Here is an 18,785-nt window from a genome sequence, read left to right as displayed (position 1 = left end):
TTCTTCCAGGGCCAGCTCTTCTTCCAGGGCCAGCTCTTCTTCCAGGGCCAGCTCTTCTTCCAGGGCCAGCTCTTCTTCCTGCTCTGCATCAAATTCCTCTTCCCCTGACTCTGCCTTCATCCAGTGTGTTTGCTTGACCTCTTCAGCATACTGTGCACTCTGAACTTGCTTTTATACATGTAGTCACAGCATTAGCAACAGGTGTCTTCAATTTTGAGTCGTTGTGTGTAATGAATGACGCCAGGTGTGTTCATTGTGTTCAAATATTGCTGACTGTGGCAAGCATGTTGCATCACATGAGCTTTCATTTGAGAATATGAGCAGAGTTCTTTTGCAACTTGTGTTTTAGCAAGGAAAGATGTGTTTAGATTTATGACAACGGAGGATTGTGTTCTGTGAATTGTGTCTGCATGTGTTTATGATATTGGTAAATGATGGCTAGATTTAGTAAATGTGTTTAGACAACTGGCCATTTGGTTTAGAGGACTGGCTTTTGTGTTTTAGCATATGAGAAAAACTGTAAAATACTTTAATAATTTAAAAATTATTTTTTATTTCTAATTTTAAGATTTTATTTTAGTTTCATTTAAAAGAAAAACAAGCTACACAAAGAAGAAGAAAAAAATACCATGACAGTGAGCAACACCAAAATAATCAAAGAACTTATTTAAGAAGGTCTATTTTTTTCTATAGGGTCATCGGCGAGGCTCCACAGGCAACGTCTTTCATCCTCTGTGTTTCTAGCCAGGAACAGATTTAGCCACAGTCTATAAATGGTAAAATGATAATGGAAAAATGGGGCACTGAACTTCAAAGAGAGTGAGTCCTTCCTTCCTGTGGAAATCAAGTTAAGCTATTGAATTACTGTTATTGTTGTTTAATTTAAATGTAATTATCTAATCGCGCTTACGCTCGAGCAACTGTTAAAAACAATTGACTATAGGGAAATCGTTCATATTCTCTTTACATTGACCTTTTCTAACGCAGATTACTGTTTGCCATTGTCTTTTCCATAATTATGAACTGATTATTTTGGTAAGACCAGAATCCACGCCAACTTAGGTTAACCTGCTGTATGGCAAAGTATTAAACATTCACTTTAGGCTTAATTATCAAAACTGGTATTATGTGACTTTCTGTCTTGACAAATAAATAATGAACATATACATTTACATGGAAGATTTGGTTTATTCTTATATGAAAAAAGAGGGTTATTACATTAAGAACAATGACTATTAAAGACAAAATATCATTTTGCCAGAGTAAATGTGCCTCCTTGTATACACAGAACACAAAATAAAAACACTGTTGTTTATCTGACATAAGGCAAGCTTTTCGTTTCTTTAGTTTTTTGGTTTCATGTTCGTTTGGAGTTTTCTGATTATTGGCTCCCTCTTTGTTTTTGTTTTTTAAAGTAAAGAATAGTATGAGGAAGACTATGGAAGACAAAATCAAAAGCAGCCATGTCCTGTTTGTTTGTTTTTGCAGGGTAACTTATTTACCCTTAGTTTCCACAGCACTAAAATGAACGAGTCATGTTTAGGGTAGAGTGTTCATACTAAGGCAAATTTGCAAAAGTAAATGTAATAATGATACAGCACTCTCGTGAGAGGGCGAGGATAGGCCTATTGTATATGCATGAGTTGACAAAATAGCTTGTAGGGTTATTACACTCATAGCCAAATAAGGATTTGAGGATGTGGTTTAACCAAACACAATCGACTGCTCGGGTCACACCCCCTCTGTGTCGATAAAACCTGCACAGTCACTTAGAGGCAATCACTACAAGCGATGTCACTGTCGATGTAATGTTTTTGCCCAAATATTAAGAGTTTCTTAAGTTTTATTCACAAATATATAGTAAAATACATTTGTGAGACTCGGTTTACAGCTACAACCCACATGTATTTAAATTTAAATACATGTGGGTTGTTTAACACATTCTCCACGTGTATGGTTACATACTTATATAATAATTATTTTGTCTCGTTTGTTATATTAATTACTTGTTTCTTCTTTTTTGAGTGTCTGGAAAGCAAAAAGGTGTGGCAAAGGCTGGAGGATTGTGAAGTACTGCAGCTAGATTATAAAGATTAGATTATTAAGCCAAAGCATGTGCTGCCACTGTATGGGGTTTAGAGAGGTTAGGAGAGGGTGGAGAGCTCCCACTGCCCCCCCAAGAGCACAAGGCAACGTTAAAAACAACCATTCAGACTTTCTGTTTGAATTGCTGTTGTCTTCAGGCAGAAGTTTTAGGACATCAAAGATAAGGACAAACATATTATAGATAAGTTTCCAAAAACCACTAAACCACTTCAGTTACACTAAACTCTGCTGGAGAATGACTCATGTGATCAACGGTCAGGGAGACTTTCACTGTATATTGTTTTCCGTGTATGTGCAGAGATTCAAAATGATGTGTCAAAGACATTGCAAACATCATGGGACCTATAAAGACTGAATTAAGACCAGAAACAAAAGGTGCATGTCTCTTTCATATTTTAGAAGACAGGAATGCCGCTTTACTAATCCAGCCAGTTTACCAACGACGCTGTGAAAACCACGCACTACTAAATCCCGCTGATAATCATTCAATTTAAGGTTTGTACCGTCAAACAATCCAATTCAATGTTATTTATGAAGCATTTCTTTTTTAAAAACAACAGACTTTGACAAAGTGGTGTACAAAGCACCAAAACAACACAATAAAACAATAAAAACATTAATAATTACAAGATAAGAAAACACCACTCTCATTCTCAGTAAAAGCCAAAGAGTAAAAATGAGCTTTAAGACGTAGTTTAAAAACAGGCAACGAGGGGACCGATTCTAAATCGGGCAGGGAGATTGTTCCAAAGTTTGGGGGCTATAGCTGAAAAAGCTCAATCGCAGCTGTTTTTCATTTGAGTCTTTTGGGACTAGCAGGCCTCAGTGACCTCGAGGGGACATATGGAGTCAACAGCTTAGATATTTGAGCAAACTCACAGCTAGTTTGGAAATAAGACATTGTGCTACAGGCAACGTAGATGAGCATGTCATATGCCTAACTAAGGGCTTGTCATAAAGGCCAGTGTGACTTTACAGACTTAACAGTGAAATATTCAAGTTATGAAATCAGTTCTCTTCATCAGCTTTTGACTGTGAGTTATGATCTCTTATCTTATCAAGTTACGCTCTGTTCAAACACATTCTACTTTTGCTTCCATGTGAGCTCTTTGTGCTATTGTATTACAGTTTTTTCTGAATGCTTAAACCCTAACTGTGATTCCTGTAGCACAATCTCTAAAACTATTGATACTTATAGCAAAACCACTCACTGAGTTTGCAAAACTAAAAGCACAAAAACTGCTTTGCACTCAGTTTGCAATTTTGTAACACACACTTTGCAAAACTGTAGGCACAATTCACTGCACAACACTCAATTACCAAATTTCCAACACACTCCTAGCAAAAGCATACACATGTATGGCTATCATTAACACTAATTTGCCAACTGTCTGGCACACTTTCACATGTGAAAACTTTTTTAGATAATTCGTTCACTTTGCAATCAGCCTAAGCACTATAATACAGGTAAGCTGTGTGTGCGGAGTACAATGGAGGGAGCAGGAAGAGTGAGAAGTAGAGGAGGCCGAGGAAGAGGACGTGGAGGTGAAGAAGTAGGATGAAGAGGACGACAAGGACAAGGAGGAGCAAGAGGAAGACGAGGAGGGGGGAGAGGAAGATGAGGAGGGGGGAGAGGAAGGGTAGGAAGAGTAAGAAATAGAATTGCTGATGACATCAGAGCTACAATAGTGGACCATGTAATCAACCGTGGAATGACCCTGAGGGTAGCTGGCCAACGGGTCCAGCCTAACTCGAGCCGCTACACTGTAGCAAGCACCATAAGGACATCTTGAAATGAGAATCGGTTAGTACAGTCACTTCGCACAAAGATTTGTAGCACTGCCATATGCCAATGAGAAACACACCAATACCATTGATGTAAAAATACTGAAATTGTTACTTTACAGAATTGCTAGATGACCAGATGCTGGGGGCAGATGAAGCATGTTCACTGCAGACCACGTAACCCATATAGTCATTATGGCGATTGCAAATAATCCTATACTTGGAAATGAACACTTGTGTTTGTTTTGATGTGTTTGAATAAACACCAGTACTTGAAGTTTGGATCCCTCTATGCTTATGGATCTATGACAGAAGTATGAGCTCAAACTGACATAGCCTACCTTGTGCACAGAGAAAGCAAAAGCCAGATGTGTTTTGTATTCATACCATCAGTGTGCAGTTGGCGCATTGTGTGCTTAGTAGATGATGGCTTGTGTGTACTGTTTGATACGGAAACACCATTTTTACGAAGGTGTGAAGAGTTAATCTAGCTGTGTTTGCTTTTGCAAGAGAACTACAATGTTTTGATGATTGGGTGACAGGTTTTCTTATTTGTGTGAAGAGTTTTGCAAAATTAGCCAATAGTTACAAAAAATGTGCTTAAGCAATCAGAAAAAACTGTAATGCACATGTTAGCCAAGTTTTGCTGTAATACTTGCAGATGGTGCCCACCAGTTTCTGACTCATAAATTCAAACTTTATGAGTTGTATTGAAAGGTCATTGGACTTTTCAGCCCAGTTACAAAGCACAGAAAGCTGTAAATGCACATATAAATTTGCAAACACAACACATTCTGATTTGTTGATTTATGCAAAGTGTGCCCAAGAGTAGCAATAAAAAATGGTTTTCAATAAATGACCACAGCTCAGACTAGCTTATCCTTATTCTCTTTAATTAAAACAAAGAAAAAAAATGGAAACACATGAGCAGTCAGGGAATCCATAAATAACGATTTCCAGCAAAGCTCAGGCTCTGAACATCATTCCCGAGTTAACTTGTTCCTTTTTTTTTGTCCTTTTTACAAAAACAGTGTCTCACCATCACATCTAAACTCATTCAACCCTCATTGTTCCAACACGTTCCTAACCCCAACCTGTTTTCTTTGCTGCAATAGTGTTTATGGTGATCACACAACATACAGAGCAAAGCTGCAGAATGCTGCACGTGGCACACAAGCAGAGAATCTGCAGTCTTGCTCCGTGGTGCGTTTCAACACCAGTCACGAGCGCCTACTCCTGGTAGGTGACACCAACACTTATTCCAGCTCCAGCTTCTTCTTCTTTTCAAGTATCTGAGAATCACAGTAGCTATAATCACCATAAACAAGACTGTCAGACCATACATTGTTTCCATGGCACTGGGCCAAATAAAATTGTTGTGCTGCAAGTGAATTTTAACAGGAATCTTGAAATTTATATCTTATATTTGATTTTTAAATAGCACTCCATTTGCTGTAGAAAAAAGGCTAACAAAATTAGTCTGGCTGAATTGGCCCCAGAGTTAGATTTGTCAAAAAAAAGGAAAAAATAAAGAAGATAAATTAATAATTTACTACATCAATTTATCTCTTTCATAACCATTACCTGGCTTTACTGATGCCAAATATAATATGAAAGCTAAGGACCATTTTCAGGAGCTTGGACAAGTTGGAAACCTCCAGACATGTAAAGTACAAGGTTGTTATGATCTAATTCTTTATATACTGACAGGTGCAGATGAAACTGAACTGGCTCTGGACTCTCGTGTTTTCCGTGTCGGTATGGTGACGACACAGCATGAAATTCCGACTGTGGCTTCTGGCAGCTCATCATCCTCAGTCCATTCATTGAGGTCAGGGTTGTAAACCTGAATGCATTTCTTGTACTTCTTCTCGCCCTCGTTCCAGCCACCGAGGAGATAGATCTTGCTATTCAAAATGGAAATCCCTGCTGTGCTCACCCCCGTGTGAAGAGGTGCGCAGTAGCTCCACTGCCCACTATGAGGGTTGTAAGATTCGACAGCAAGGACGTCCACCCTCTCCCCGCGCCCTCCTAGCTGGCTTCCGCCGATCACATAGGCGCGGTCTCCCACAGTGGCGGCACAGTGCCAGCCTCGAGGCGTGCTCAGACTGCTCTTATCCTGCCAGGTGTCAGTGGAAGGGTCGTAAGAGCACACAGACCTGGAGTAGGCGTTATTAATGTAACCTCCAGATACAAGTATTTTTCCGTCGATCACAGAGCTGCCGTGGCAGCAGCGGGGGACCTCCATGGGTGCTTTCATCTGCCACTGGTTGGAGGAAGGCACGTAGCACTCCACGGAGGCCTGCACACCATCAGCATTTCGCCCTCCGATGGCAAACAAGAGGCCATTGAATGTGTTGAGGCTGAAGTGGGTGCGCCTCTGGATCATGTTGCTCAAGTGAATCCAAGCATTGAACCGGGAGTCATACCTAAGGAATGCAAAGGGGATTATTTTATGCTACACATACACTAACTAAAATGACAGATGGTGGGCTTACCTGTCTTAGTTCTTACCTGCAGAAGTTGCTCACGGCATGTTTTGCCTGGTTTCTTGCATCATTCTGGTCCTCACCCCCCGCAGCATACAGGAATCCGTCCAGGACTGCAACACACTGATTGAAGCTCTTTGCTGGCATCTCCGTCAGCTTATTCCACACATTATCTGAATCTCTGTAGAGAACGTCTTTGCTGAGAGATTTCTCTGTCAAGGCAGGGCGTCCGCCAACTGTGAGAATCACTTTGAGACCACCACGTACTTTTGTTCTGCGTGACTGGAGGATGTTCTGTTGGTACGGAAGCAGATGGTAATTCATAGCATCGACGAGGAGGCGGTGGCACTCGGGGTCCTGCATCATTCTTGGCACACCTTGGACATGATTCACCAGGTCTTGGGGAGTGATAGTGCCAAACCTGATGAGAGTTAGCAGATCTGCCGCATACTTTAACCTCTTCTCATCAAAGTCCAGCCATTTCATGGCAATCTGGAAGGCTGTAACTTCAGAAGGTAGCTGCAGGGAATCATCTGACAGAAATTCGCTGATCTGCTCATAGGTTAGCTTCAGGAACTGCTCCATCTCAGAAAACTCAATGAAGTTCTCTCTCATGAACTTCTGAGTCGCTTCCTTGGTTTCTTTGAGGTCATAGGCATCAGCGATATTGGCTACGTACATGCAATTCTCCACACTGAGCTCCTGCATGAGGAAGTCACTGCACATCTTCACTAAGGTGCCAATCTGCAGCAGCATGGCTGCAGCAATAGTGCTGCCAATGCTGTAGAGCGACAGAGTGAGCTTTCCTGAGTATGCGTACGTAATTGCAGTAGCGAGGCCAACCGGTGAGAGGTCGTTCAGGTCTATCTTCTGGAGGGTCGAGTCCTTCTTCAAGATGTTTCTAATGTACTCACTGCAAGAGGCCATGACAACCTTGTGCACATCAAATGACTTTGATTTGGTGGCGACTGTTAGATCACAGAGGAAGCTTTCGTTTCTCATGGTGCTCAGACCTTCAAGGAGGTTCGGGGCATACACAGAATCAGTGACTTCAGTCGAAATGCAGCTAAAGCCATTTCCGCCTTCAAGCAGAGTGTTCAGCCCGTTAATCTTGTTGATGGGGCTGTTCTCAACCATCAGGGCCATATCATTTATGTCTCCCTTGCTCTTTTTGGTTGCCTTGTTCTTTTTGGGTGCCATGGTTTTAGCAGCAGAACACAGCCCGGACCTTCTGAAAAATGAGCACATAAATGTTAGCTTTTTTAGTCTATTTCAACTTGAATGGATAAAAAAGTGTTTTATGAGCAAACTAGATAAAACCAGCTGCAGATAAAGTGCGACAAATGCAACTTGTGACAGAAATTAATTTTTCTGGGTTATCTTATTGATGAAAGCAACTCATTTTAAGCAGTGGGGACAGGGGCAGCAAAAGACACAGCTACCCAAGCTAATAGGTAAAATAACTGGGTAAAAAAGAGCACCCGAGAAAGCAACTGAAGAAAGTGTTCAGCTCTTTGTGAAAGACCATAAGGACAAATAGTTATAGACATTCAAAGACTTTAAGGAAGATTCAGATAACCCTCAGAGAAATTCCTGCACAAAAGGGACAGGGCGGAGGCTAAAATGAACTGAGGCAAAGCAGAAAAACTGATTGTTAAAGATTTGAAATTCTGTTTGGAACTCATTGGTGCCCCGTCCCCAGGGCTAAAGAAGAAAAGGGAAAATCTAGCTTAGTGTCACAGTGTGGGGTACGAGAGCCAGCACGTGTGAGGACATGAGGGTTCAGGAGGTGCACATGGCACCCTTTATCCTGAAAATCACATAGTCAGGCTTTTAGGGCAACATATATTGCCATCCAGCCAACTTGTCTTTTGGTAAGAACCTTGCTTATTTTAACAAGACCATAATGAACTGCACTGAGCTCACCATACCCTGTGTGAACACTGAAAATGAGGTTATATTTTTCAATGAACAATAAAGTTTTTACAGTTTTAAAATGTGATGTGTTGTCCTCATAGTATCATCAATGAGCGAATAATTGCTATCTGTTTTGTATTTATATTTTATATTATCTTATTATATTTCTAATTTATATTAATCATTTTCTTGTCAAATATGTAAGATGTCTCCACCTTCAATGTTGGTTTTGTTTTGGAACTGTTCAGATTTCTTTTGGCAGATTTGAAAACGTGTGCTACCAGGTGAGCCAGGAGTGTTTAAGTGCATCAGCATGCTCCCTCGTTGCATCTGTCACAATTTATCAGCAGCATGTCCAGGAATAGCAACACTGGCCGGCTCACCCATGACGTTCCTTTTATAGACTTTGAGACATGAACAGCAGGCCTAATGTCCTCTGACTGTTTGCTTGTTCTTTTCTTTTTTGACACTTTTCTTTCATAAATTGTTTCAAGTTTGTCTTAAAGTCTACAATGACGACCGTATACAAGACAAAACACTATCAGAAACGTCATTGCTGGCATTATTTACCACAGGCCTAGCAGACACAGATAGTTCTTTTTCCCATGCCTATGTTTGAAAAATGAAATTACAAGTTCTACTCATCAGACATTTTTGATATTTTGAAGCACAATATTTGGAGCGAGAAAGCAGATTTTCTGTTCTGTAAAAGCTTACAAATGCTGATGTACGAGCTTCCTCTGACTGCCTCCTGCTTTGTTATAATGCCAAACAATCAAGCTTTAGAAACTTACCTAAAAAATGAAGTTGAGGCCGGTGAAGAGGGAGCTTGCACCTCCAGTTACTGGAGCAGGAGAGAGACCAGCCGTCACCCCCGTGGAAAGGGATATGCAGTAAACTCCTCCTCCAGGGGAGTGGGTTCCAATCAAGTATTGTGCAATACCAGTGGCAGAAGACCCTCAACATGAAAGTGTCCCACAATAGCCTGTAATCATCTGATAACAACATACTGCCGGGTGGCTGTGTATCCTCAGTGGGATGCCATGTGTTACGTGATTAGTGCAAACAACTTTGTACACTTTTACAATAAAACTATTAAAAGTAAATATTCATTTGCAGACACGATGTCGCTGCCAAATAAAGGTTTAATTATAGAGAGGCACGTGCAACATTTAAGCAACGTTAAAAATGTAATTGCAAAATTCACAGTGACCATACTGTCATTTGTTTTACAGCTTTTTTTATTGTAATATTTTTTTTGTTTTACAGAACATTCATGTATTCCTAAAATACAGCCAGCTTACATTAAAATGATGTTGTAATATTTACAGCAATTAGTGTCCCAGTACAGCACATTTAATGATCTGCATGCTAAAAGGCTACAGCAAAAGACAGAGACAGCAGAAGTCTGAGGAGATGTTGAATAAAGGTGAATTCTGCAGCTTGAGAAAGCATAAAGATGAAATATTTAATAATAATAATAATAATAATAATAATAATAATTATTATTATTATTATTATTATTATTATTATTAAATACTCATTAAAACATCAGCATGTAATTGTGGGGACTTTCTCTTGTCAGGTCTTAACTTTACAGTATAAAGTGACTTGAGGGGATTGTTGTGATTTGGCATTATATGAATAAAACTGACTTGAATTGAATTGTTCTGAATCAAATAAATTATTTTTTCAAAACTAACCTGTTTATAGATACAAAACCTTCACTTTTTTAAATCACACCAGCATGGATTATTGCTGTTTGCTGATTTGAAGGGTGCTATATCCATTTTATTGGCCTTACACGTGTGTTCAAAAGGCCAACAGCTTCCAGATAGGCGCCTGCAAATGACCAAAATTGAGTTAAGTCAATTTTAATTTAATTCAGTCAGTACCAAATCTCCACGATAGCCCGTGGGCACCTCTGATTGTAAGACCCACACAGTAAAAGGTCCCATAGCAATAATATTCTCAAGAAGCACTATATGTTACCGGTTCATATACACGTATTTATTATAAATTGTTGTAATTATAGGACCCCCCTCCCAGTAAATGCTTTAAGAAGCAGCTCTTTAAACAATAGGCTTAAGATGATCCAGCATTAGTGGCATCATTTTAAAAGCCACACCTCACATACCATTATATCATTTGTCACTAGTTCCGCCCATTACTATAATAGTGTCATCAACGAGCGCGCGCTGCCCGCTGTGTGTAGACGGCTTCACGTGAGTCACCGTGATGGCCAGCAGCTCTGATGTGGTGAAGAAAATCATGAGGCTCAAACGTCAGCTCTCAGACAAAGCAGATCCTGCTACGGTAGTTATCGTTTGATTTAAACGGTTTAAAACGTTTTTCTAATCCCAAAAACCCGGAAAGTTTTGAAGAATTATTTCACCGCTGTTTTATTACCGGCTGAACAAATCCCACCTGCTTTAGTCATGGCTTTGTCTAATCATTGGCTCACAACACCTGCTGCCACATCGGGCGCTATTTAAAAAATGACTTTGTTCCCTTAATGAAAATTATGAAGCTCAATTTGATTTTTGTTTTTGTATATATTTTGTATTAGTATATGTGTGAACAGAAGCTGAGCTGGCAGTGTTTCCCTGCCGCTTTCACACAGCACTGAAAATCCTTTGATTTGGTGTGTGTGTGTGTGTGTGTGTGTGTGTGTGGGTGGAGGGTCAGGCTGTTTAAACTGGAGGCCCTTGGCTGCTGCTAAAAATGGCAGCTCCTGCAGTTGTTCAGCTTATGGCTGCTGTCCATCATCAGTGCACTGCAGGCAACTTTAACCGCCTGTGCCGTATAAGCCTTCTCATATCGTCTTTGTATCCCGTGGATCAATTTTCAGTTGAGGAATTTACACGCAAAATCTGTAAATGACCAATTTAGCTTTAAAGACATAAGCTGGTGCTACTACTACTACTACCACCTCCCATCAGCCAGCCACGGCTATATCCATTTATAGTTCAGGGTAAAAGGAGCAGTCTAAGTGGGTGTGTAAGGTCCCCATACATAGGTTCTGCTCTAAAATGCACAGTCAGCTACTGTGGCAATCCAAAACCAGGACTGCCATATTTGGCAAGTCAGTTTATCTTTGACAGAGGTCCCATTCTAGGTACTTTTTAACCAAAAACAATCAATCGAATCACCTTTATGTTGACAAAAATGCTTGAACATTATGAAATGCACCACAGCATGGCTGCAGGCAGTGGGGATAATATGCTTGTCACTCTTTCCAGGTTCTAAAAATCTTGCAGAAACTCAAGGATCTGGATATCACTTTAGATGTTCTTGCCGTGAGTCTCTTATTCACAGACTGTTTTTTTGTTGATGTACATTGTGGTTGATTTTCATTTTTATTCCCCTGATAATGGTCTGATCATCAATTAGGAGACTGGAATTGGCAAAACTGTTAACTCCTTACGCAGACATGAACAGGCTGGAGAATTAGCAAAGTCTCTAGTAAAAGGTTGGAAAAAGCTGCTCTCCAAAGAATCCACAAGGTAAAGTGCATTTAACAATAAAACATTGCTTCTTAATTTTATGTGTTTAGCGGCTTAATCTTGAATTTTCATTCTCCGCAGCCGTGGAGAAGATGGGACTTTCTCTGAGAGCCTTTCTGTGAAAGACAAACTAGATGATCAAAGCAGTCCAAATAATGGAAATTTGGAAATGGAAGATGTGAACAATAATCTTCTAACATCTCATCACAGTAAGAATAGTGATTCTTCAGATGACGGCAACTTTAAAACAGGGAAAAGGAAAATGGATTCACAGAAAGGACAATGTGAGGGACGGAAAAGAAAAACAGACTGTGAGAAAAGTCCAGAAAACCAGTACGTCTCCCGGCACGACGTGTTGACACAGAAGGACAAAATGGACAAGAAGAAGAAAAAGGATCGGAGCGACCGAAAACCTGGAGACTGCGATCGTCTGCTCGGAAACAAAAACTTGAAGGAAAGCCAACAAAGATCCAGATCTGATTCCAGAGAGAAATGTAAAAGTGCCTCTGAGAGTGGGAGGTTCGGGTCAGACAGGGAGAAGAACACAAAATCAAAGCTTTCGAAAGAGTCGAGGGGAGGCAAGGAGGATGACAGAATGTCAGGAATGTTGAGAAGCTCCGACGCCCAAAAGAGAAAAACAAAGCATATAACTTCGCTGGAGTCTGAAAGGGAACATTCAAAACACAAGAAGGCGAAAACGAATGAGACTAAAAGTGATCCAGAGGAGCCCTCTATGTCTTTTGAGTCCTACTTGAACTATGATATGACTGTTTACAAGAGAAAGGAGCGATCTGGAATGAGAAAGCCGCCCAAAAAACCCAAGATGATTCCCAGTGAGCAACAAATAAAAGATCCTGTAATTAAAAATATGGAGTTGGCCCCAAAACAGGTATATTTGTCAAGAATCTTTGCTTACGGAGAAAAGGCCAACTTGCTGATGCTGATTAACAATGCCTCATTATTTATAGAAGTTTCTGGAGCCTGTAATGCACCTGATGAACATTCCTTTGCCTGCTGCTTTACCTGAATGTGACAAGCCCTCCAGCTTTGACTACTATGAAAGGAAAGGTACACGTTCAGTAAATGCAGGTGTATTTTCAGCTTTATCATTTGGCTCTTGACACCTCTGCTTTCGTTTTAAAGTGGAGAAGGAGCCTGTGGAGCCTGATTTCTGTGACGTCTCTGAGGAGTCTGCAGTCTTCACCGGCCAGCGTCTCAACAGGAAGATGCAGGTGTACTCTGGTGCCAAGACCGTTTTTCTCCCAGCCATGCTGAGCTTGTACCAGCAGTGTATCCGCACCCTCCAGAACAACATTAACTGTGAGTGAAGCCCAGGAAGACATTTTTTCCTAGGCTCTGTTGGTTTATGTCTGATTTAATAATTAGGTGCAGGCATCTCTTCTTAGTGCTTTATGAAACTGGCGGGGTCCCGTTTGAAATCCTCGAGCCTGTGTTGGAGAAGTGTACCCCAGAGCAGCTGCTACGCATCGAAGAATGTAACCCAGTAAGAAAGTGACACGCCAACATGTTTAGTGCAGAACAAAACCTTGTGGCCACTTTAATAGGTCTACCTGACCAGCAGTGGGTTTACTCCTCCCAGTTTGTACCTGTAAATCTGGGTTGAAAGCCTTGTTTATCTGCTTTTCCTTAACCACCTAATCATTACTGTTTGTGATATGGATTAAGAAATCAGTTTTAAGAGTTTCATGCCCCTTTCCCAAAAAAAGCAAATATTTACCCAATAGGAGTCAGGTGATCTACCACATAACCTGAATATTTGTGGATATAATTTTTATGATAATGATCTAATGATAAGTACACAAATATAAATCTGGATTTAAAAGGTTAGCATTTTTAACTGCACTACTTGAGGCAGGGCTGTGAGGAACTTTGATTTTCATTATACTTCCTGGTTGGTTATTAATTTATTAAATACTTTTCAGTCTATCTGGTATCAAAAGGTGAGAAGTGCACAATTAAAGTTCCCATTTTTACATCTTATGTTTGTTTAGAGAAATGGACCCTACAATAATGTGAAATTGGAGAAAAGCAGAATACCCATGAGCTGGGATTGTGAAATTGGGCAATCGGTTTATATTTTATATGAAAGGACAGTTACACAAATTCTTCCAAATTAGTTTTTTGATCCTCTAGTCAAAGTTTTTTTTCAGTCGTCCTCCTTGGCTATCAGTACAACAGATGATCTTTTTCATATAGGCAAGATTCAACATGTTTTTGATACTGCCTATGTGTCTTCTCTGGGCTTTGGCTAATAAGGTGTACACCTTCAGTCAACAGAGAAGTCTAAACTTGCGTGCCAATGGAAAGTGCATCTTTGTGAGAGGGCTCCCACACTTGGCATCGATGATCGAGCCACATTCAAACTTTGTCATGCAGAACAATGTTTATTTGAATAACCTAACCTTCTGACCTCATTATGCTTTATTTATTTTGTTTTGTTTGGTTACAAAGTATGTAGAGGATGTTGTCTCCTCCAAGGAGGTTATATTTTTCATAGCGTGTTTGTGTAATACTGTAAACACAATAGCTTGAAATATTCTAAGTGATTTCTAATAAAACTTTGTAGGGGTGTAGATTTGGGGTCATGTTAACAATTCATTAAAATTTGGTTTGGCCACAAGGTCTTCAAGGCCTGGACAAAAAAAGGACTTGGAGACGTGATTGTGACAAATGTTGTTTTGTCAATTTCACATCTGCCGTTCTTTCAAATTGACCCCAAAATGCTTCTTATCTTTAAAGTATTGTTGAGAGAGAATGAGCTGCCTAATTAGAAATACACTGAAATATACTGTGTATACTGTGGTATATTATAGTTTAATAAGGTCAAGGTATTTATGTGAAGTTATTTACAAAATTAATGCCCATCATCTATTAATTATTCCAATGTAATTGTGTAAACATCTGTCGTGGTACTCTTACTGTACTACAAATATCTTAATTTTCCCCCCCCCCCATTCATTAATTTTGCAGATCTATGTCGGTGTGACAGACCATTTATGGGGCAAACATTGTCAGAGAGACTTCAAAGACTCCAAACTTCAAGAGTATGAATCATGGAAAGAGATGTACATCAGGCTATCTGAAGAGAGAGAAAGGAAACTGAAAAGACTGACAAAAACTATTGTCTCAGCACAATCTCAGAAACCCAAAGGTGACTGCTCTACACTGAATGCAACTCGGGTCATTCCTACTGGTGATAATTCAGAAATAAAACAGCCATATGGTCGATGTAAGACATTTTATTGATTGATATTCATCCAGAAGTTCTGTATGAATTAAAACTCTGAAATTTGTAAAAAGTAGAAGAAAAGTAGTCTCTAGTGAGGTTTGTTTTGTGTACTGGCTTTCATTAGACCTTTTTTTTTCTTTTTTTTTTTTTGGCATCTCTTAGGTCGGCAGGTGAAGATGGCATTTATTCACACGGTTGCCAAGCCACCGAGAGATGTGCGAATTCAGCAGGAAATTCATGGAACTGCTGTTCAGCAGCCTCATCAGCCCAGGAGCAGGTGGGTTTCAGCCTCCTACATACAGATGATACATCTTCTGACCAGGTTTTCGTAAAATCACATTAGAGCATATTTTTCTAATGTTTATATATTCATGACATTTATATTATTGGTCTCAATATTAAGTACACGAACAAAAAGCCCATAAAAGAGCTTTTCTGGGGGATTTATATGCATCTGTTTATCTTTGGCAAAGTGTGGACACCTGGCTCGTTCTGTTCCTTTTCCACATAATAGCCCTTAACCACAACGTGATCACTAAACAAGAGCAGCTTAGCGGGGTCATAACCCATCAGAGATTCATGTGATAACGGTGGGCGAAATGCTTTTTGGGTGAGCTTGGCTAAACACAGGAATTAGAGCAATGTGCTGGATAAACTGGTTTTATTCTAGTTGTAGAGAGCCTTGGGTGCTTTTGTTGTGAGTTGTTGCAACATGGGATGTGCTCACCAGCAGTGTGTAACACCGATCTTTGGAGGTAGATGGACACTAATTTTGTAGTTTCATCTGCATTGTTTTTTTGTTTTTTTTTACTCTTTTAAATAGTTCAGTTTATTTCCTCTGTTCAGTGTCAAGATTCAGGACAATCGATCGAAGCAGAGTTATGAGCCCAGCAGGCCCAGCAGCACCAGTTCAGGGGGAAGCGGAACACAGGACGCGCGCAAAAAAACAAGTGAGCTGGTAGTTTATGGCTTTCCAAGCCTCCCAGATTGATTGCTTCAGTTGTTTCTTTTATGCATATTTTTCACTGATCATCAGGCTGGAGGTTAAATGAATACATGTGCCATGTGCATAGTAATCCTGACATCATTTTACCTGATGATTTATACTTTTCTTTGTTCTCACAGGAGTGGCTCCAATGATGGCGAAGTCCTTGAAGGCATTTAAGAAACAGCTCGGACGTAGATAAGTGTTTATACAATGCTACGGTGTGGATGTGCACAACATGAACTCGATCAATGATTAACTCTGGGCAGTAATAAGCCTGTGTTCACTTTAGATTATTCTGTGTTGCTTGTCTATATGTACTGTGATCAGGCAGTGCCATGTTTCTTTTCTGCAAGTTGTCTTCACTATTAAATGGGCCATGAAGTCAGCAAATTTACTTGGCTTTGATTTTGTCTCTGTTCTTTAAGGGGAACAAGGTCATCCATTTAATGGCATTTGGTGCCCTCTAGAGGATATTTTGTTAAATATTTTTCTCTTTTGAAATTGGAGAGTTCATAGTCATATTATATGGGCATTTTGACATTACTGATATCATATCTCTCAGCTCTTGCAGGACTATAAATTCAAAACTGAATCCAAATGTAGCAAACGTGTCAACTTTATGTGCGGTACTGTGCAGTCTTGAGATATCCCTGATTTATTAATATTTTGCTCCAAAGAGCTAAAGCTGGACTCTGTTCTAGTTTTTTTTTTTTTTTCTTTTAAAGTGGTCTTGAGCAATAGTTGACAGAAGCCATTTCAACAGACAAAAATAATGGCTGCTTTCTTTGCTCATTTTGAATCCAGTAACCACTTTCAGAGGAATGTTTTGTCTAAATCACTTAACGCTGACCTGTGACTCATCCAGTTACAAAAAAGGCAGAAAACTCATGGGATGAACCAATGTTGTGCCTGCACATAACAGTTTTAATTTGGGTCTTTAGGCACTTTTCTTTGGTCAAATCTGCAAAAAATCCAAAGATGAGTGTGATGGGGGAAAATGGTATTTATGCACAAGCAAAGGTTTCCAAAATATTCTTTGCTGAAAATGTGGTATATCACTGCATGGCGTTCTTATAAAACACACAGGATACTGGACAGATGGAAGATGGCCCTTCAGTTTGATTCATCTGTTTACTGAAGCCTCACTAGGCATGTCTGTGCAAAGGGTGTCTGTCAAGAAGTCATTAAGAAAGGGAGATGGGGAGAAAAGTCAAGAATTGGACTGCAACAGGTCTTATGGTGAGTGCAAATGTGAAACTTTTGGATTAAATGGTCAGTATATACGGAGGTCAAAGAGGTACGACAGTTACTACAGTCCTCTGTAAAACAAGGTGGAGGATCTATCTTGGTTCAGGGTTGCATTTCAGCCAGTGGTGTTGGATCTTGTCAAGGATGAAATTTTCATCACAGCAAAGTGCAGATTGTGATCCACCACGACCAATGATCCCAAACATACTGCTAATACGGTGAAAGCATACCTGGATACAAAAACACACAATGGAGCACTGAGTCAGGAATTTACATCCCCAGAACCTGGACTTTATAGAAGCAGTGTGTCAGTGCGCCCCAGGGCAGCTGTGGCTACAATGTAGCTTGCTATCGCCAGTGTGTGAATGTGCGTGTGAATGGGTGAATGACTGAATGTAGTGTAAAGCGCTTTGGGGTCCTATGGACTAGAAAAGCGCTATACAAATGCAGGCCATTTACCATCATCTTGGCAGAGAACGGAACAAACGGAAACTCTGAGGGTTAATGAAGCAGTCCTTCCACAAGAGGACCAAATAAATAAGACAAATGGAGCTGATGCTGACCCTTAGAAGGATATAATCAAGGGATTATTTGTCGTACTCCGCACATTCCTCAAGTCTGACCTCGGCGAAGTAGCAGAGGGCAAAAGATGGCTGCAGCACAATGATTCACACTTGTGCAAACAAACTGTTAATGTTTCTGCATCTTCATCAAAGTCAAAGTGCACAAAGCCATTGTAGTTGACCTAAACCAGGTATATAGCTGTCAGTGGGTAATTGGTTGAACAGGGTTTATATCCTATTGGGTAAGGCAAGGCAAGGCAAGTTTATTTGTATAGCACAATTCAACAACAAGGTGATTCAAAGTGCTTTACAGAGACAATACATTTAAGAGTGGGAGTTGCCAAAGTCAGTGCATTAAGTGTCACACCTCCAAAAGTACAAAATACAGCAAGTACAACCACAATTCCAAAAGTTTGTATACTGTGTGAAATATGGGGGAAAAAAAAAAACCTGGAATGCGATGATTTGCAGATCTCACAAAACCACATTTTATTCTCAACAGAACACAGAAAATATAAAACGAGAATATTGTTTTATTTCTAAGAAATAAACTTTTTTCTTTTTCTGCTGTCAACAATTTCAAAATAAGCTACCTTTTTTTTTTTTTTTTTACAAAATAGTATAAAAATGTCTCAGTGTAAAGATTTTTCTATGCCCTATTGTGAATACAACAATCAGTTGCCCTCCAATTTTATTTACATTTTACATAGTATCCCAGCACTTTTGGAATTGGGGTTGTATAAACATCTGCCCAGTGTGACAAATTTAGATATTTGTTTTAAGGCTGCAAAGTGTTTAGAGTATAAATCCCAGATGTCTCTTTATGGAGCAGTGACTTGCGGTGACATGAAGAAGGTAACTGCTTTTTAATAATACAGTCTGTGAATAATGCTATCCAATATTATGATCTATGTTTTTTATACATTTTTCAGT

At 39.8% G+C, this 18,785-nt stretch overlaps 2 protein-coding genes across 5 annotated transcripts; one reads left to right on the top strand and one right to left on the bottom strand.

Moving 5' to 3' along the window:
• Nucleotides 1–4,767: 4,767 nt before the first annotated feature.
• Nucleotides 4,768–9,205, bottom strand: klhl31 (kelch-like family member 31). Of its 2 annotated transcripts, none has more exons than XM_026189141.2 (3): nucleotides 9,092–9,205; nucleotides 6,406–7,611; nucleotides 4,768–6,320 (listed from the first exon to the last, which is right to left on the bottom strand). In XM_026189141.2, exons 2-3 carry the CDS (start codon nucleotides 7,578–7,580, stop codon nucleotides 5,588–5,590), a joined length of 1,908 nt encoding a protein of 635 aa, XP_026044926.2. In that variant the 5' UTR covers nucleotides 7,581–7,611; nucleotides 9,092–9,205; the 3' UTR covers nucleotides 4,768–5,587. The 2 variants fall into 2 exon arrangements, with proteins under 2 accessions (XP_026044926.2, XP_026044927.2); XM_026189142.2 differs by having other exon boundaries at nucleotides 6,406–7,608; nucleotides 9,092–9,185.
• Nucleotides 9,206–10,459: 1,254 nt separating this feature from the next.
• eloal (elongin A, like) lies at nucleotides 10,460–16,435 on the top strand. Of its 3 annotated transcripts, none has more exons than XM_080287592.1 (11): nucleotides 10,460–10,613; nucleotides 11,540–11,596; nucleotides 11,691–11,803; nucleotides 11,885–12,692; nucleotides 12,775–12,871; nucleotides 12,947–13,123; nucleotides 13,210–13,307; nucleotides 14,795–15,053; nucleotides 15,216–15,330; nucleotides 15,900–16,003; nucleotides 16,179–16,435. In XM_080287592.1, the coding sequence occupies exons 1-11, from the start codon at nucleotides 10,536–10,538 to the stop codon at nucleotides 16,238–16,240; spliced, it is 1,968 nt and encodes a 655-aa protein (XP_080143718.1). In that variant the 5' UTR covers nucleotides 10,460–10,535; the 3' UTR covers nucleotides 16,241–16,435. The 3 variants fall into 3 exon arrangements, with proteins under 3 accessions (XP_080143718.1, XP_026044930.1, XP_080143717.1); XM_026189145.2 differs by having other exon boundaries at nucleotides 12,772–12,871; nucleotides 14,795–14,975; XM_080287591.1 differs by having other exon boundaries at nucleotides 12,772–12,871.
• Nucleotides 16,436–18,785: the final 2,350 nt, after the last annotated feature.

The sequence above is a fragment of the Astatotilapia calliptera genome, chromosome 13, assembly GCF_964374335.1.
Source record: "Astatotilapia calliptera chromosome 13, fAstCal68.1, whole genome shotgun sequence".
NCBI classification, from domain to species: domain Eukaryota; kingdom Metazoa; phylum Chordata; class Actinopteri; order Cichliformes; family Cichlidae; genus Astatotilapia; species Astatotilapia calliptera.
This window is presented reverse-complemented; position numbering and strand designations above follow the sequence as displayed.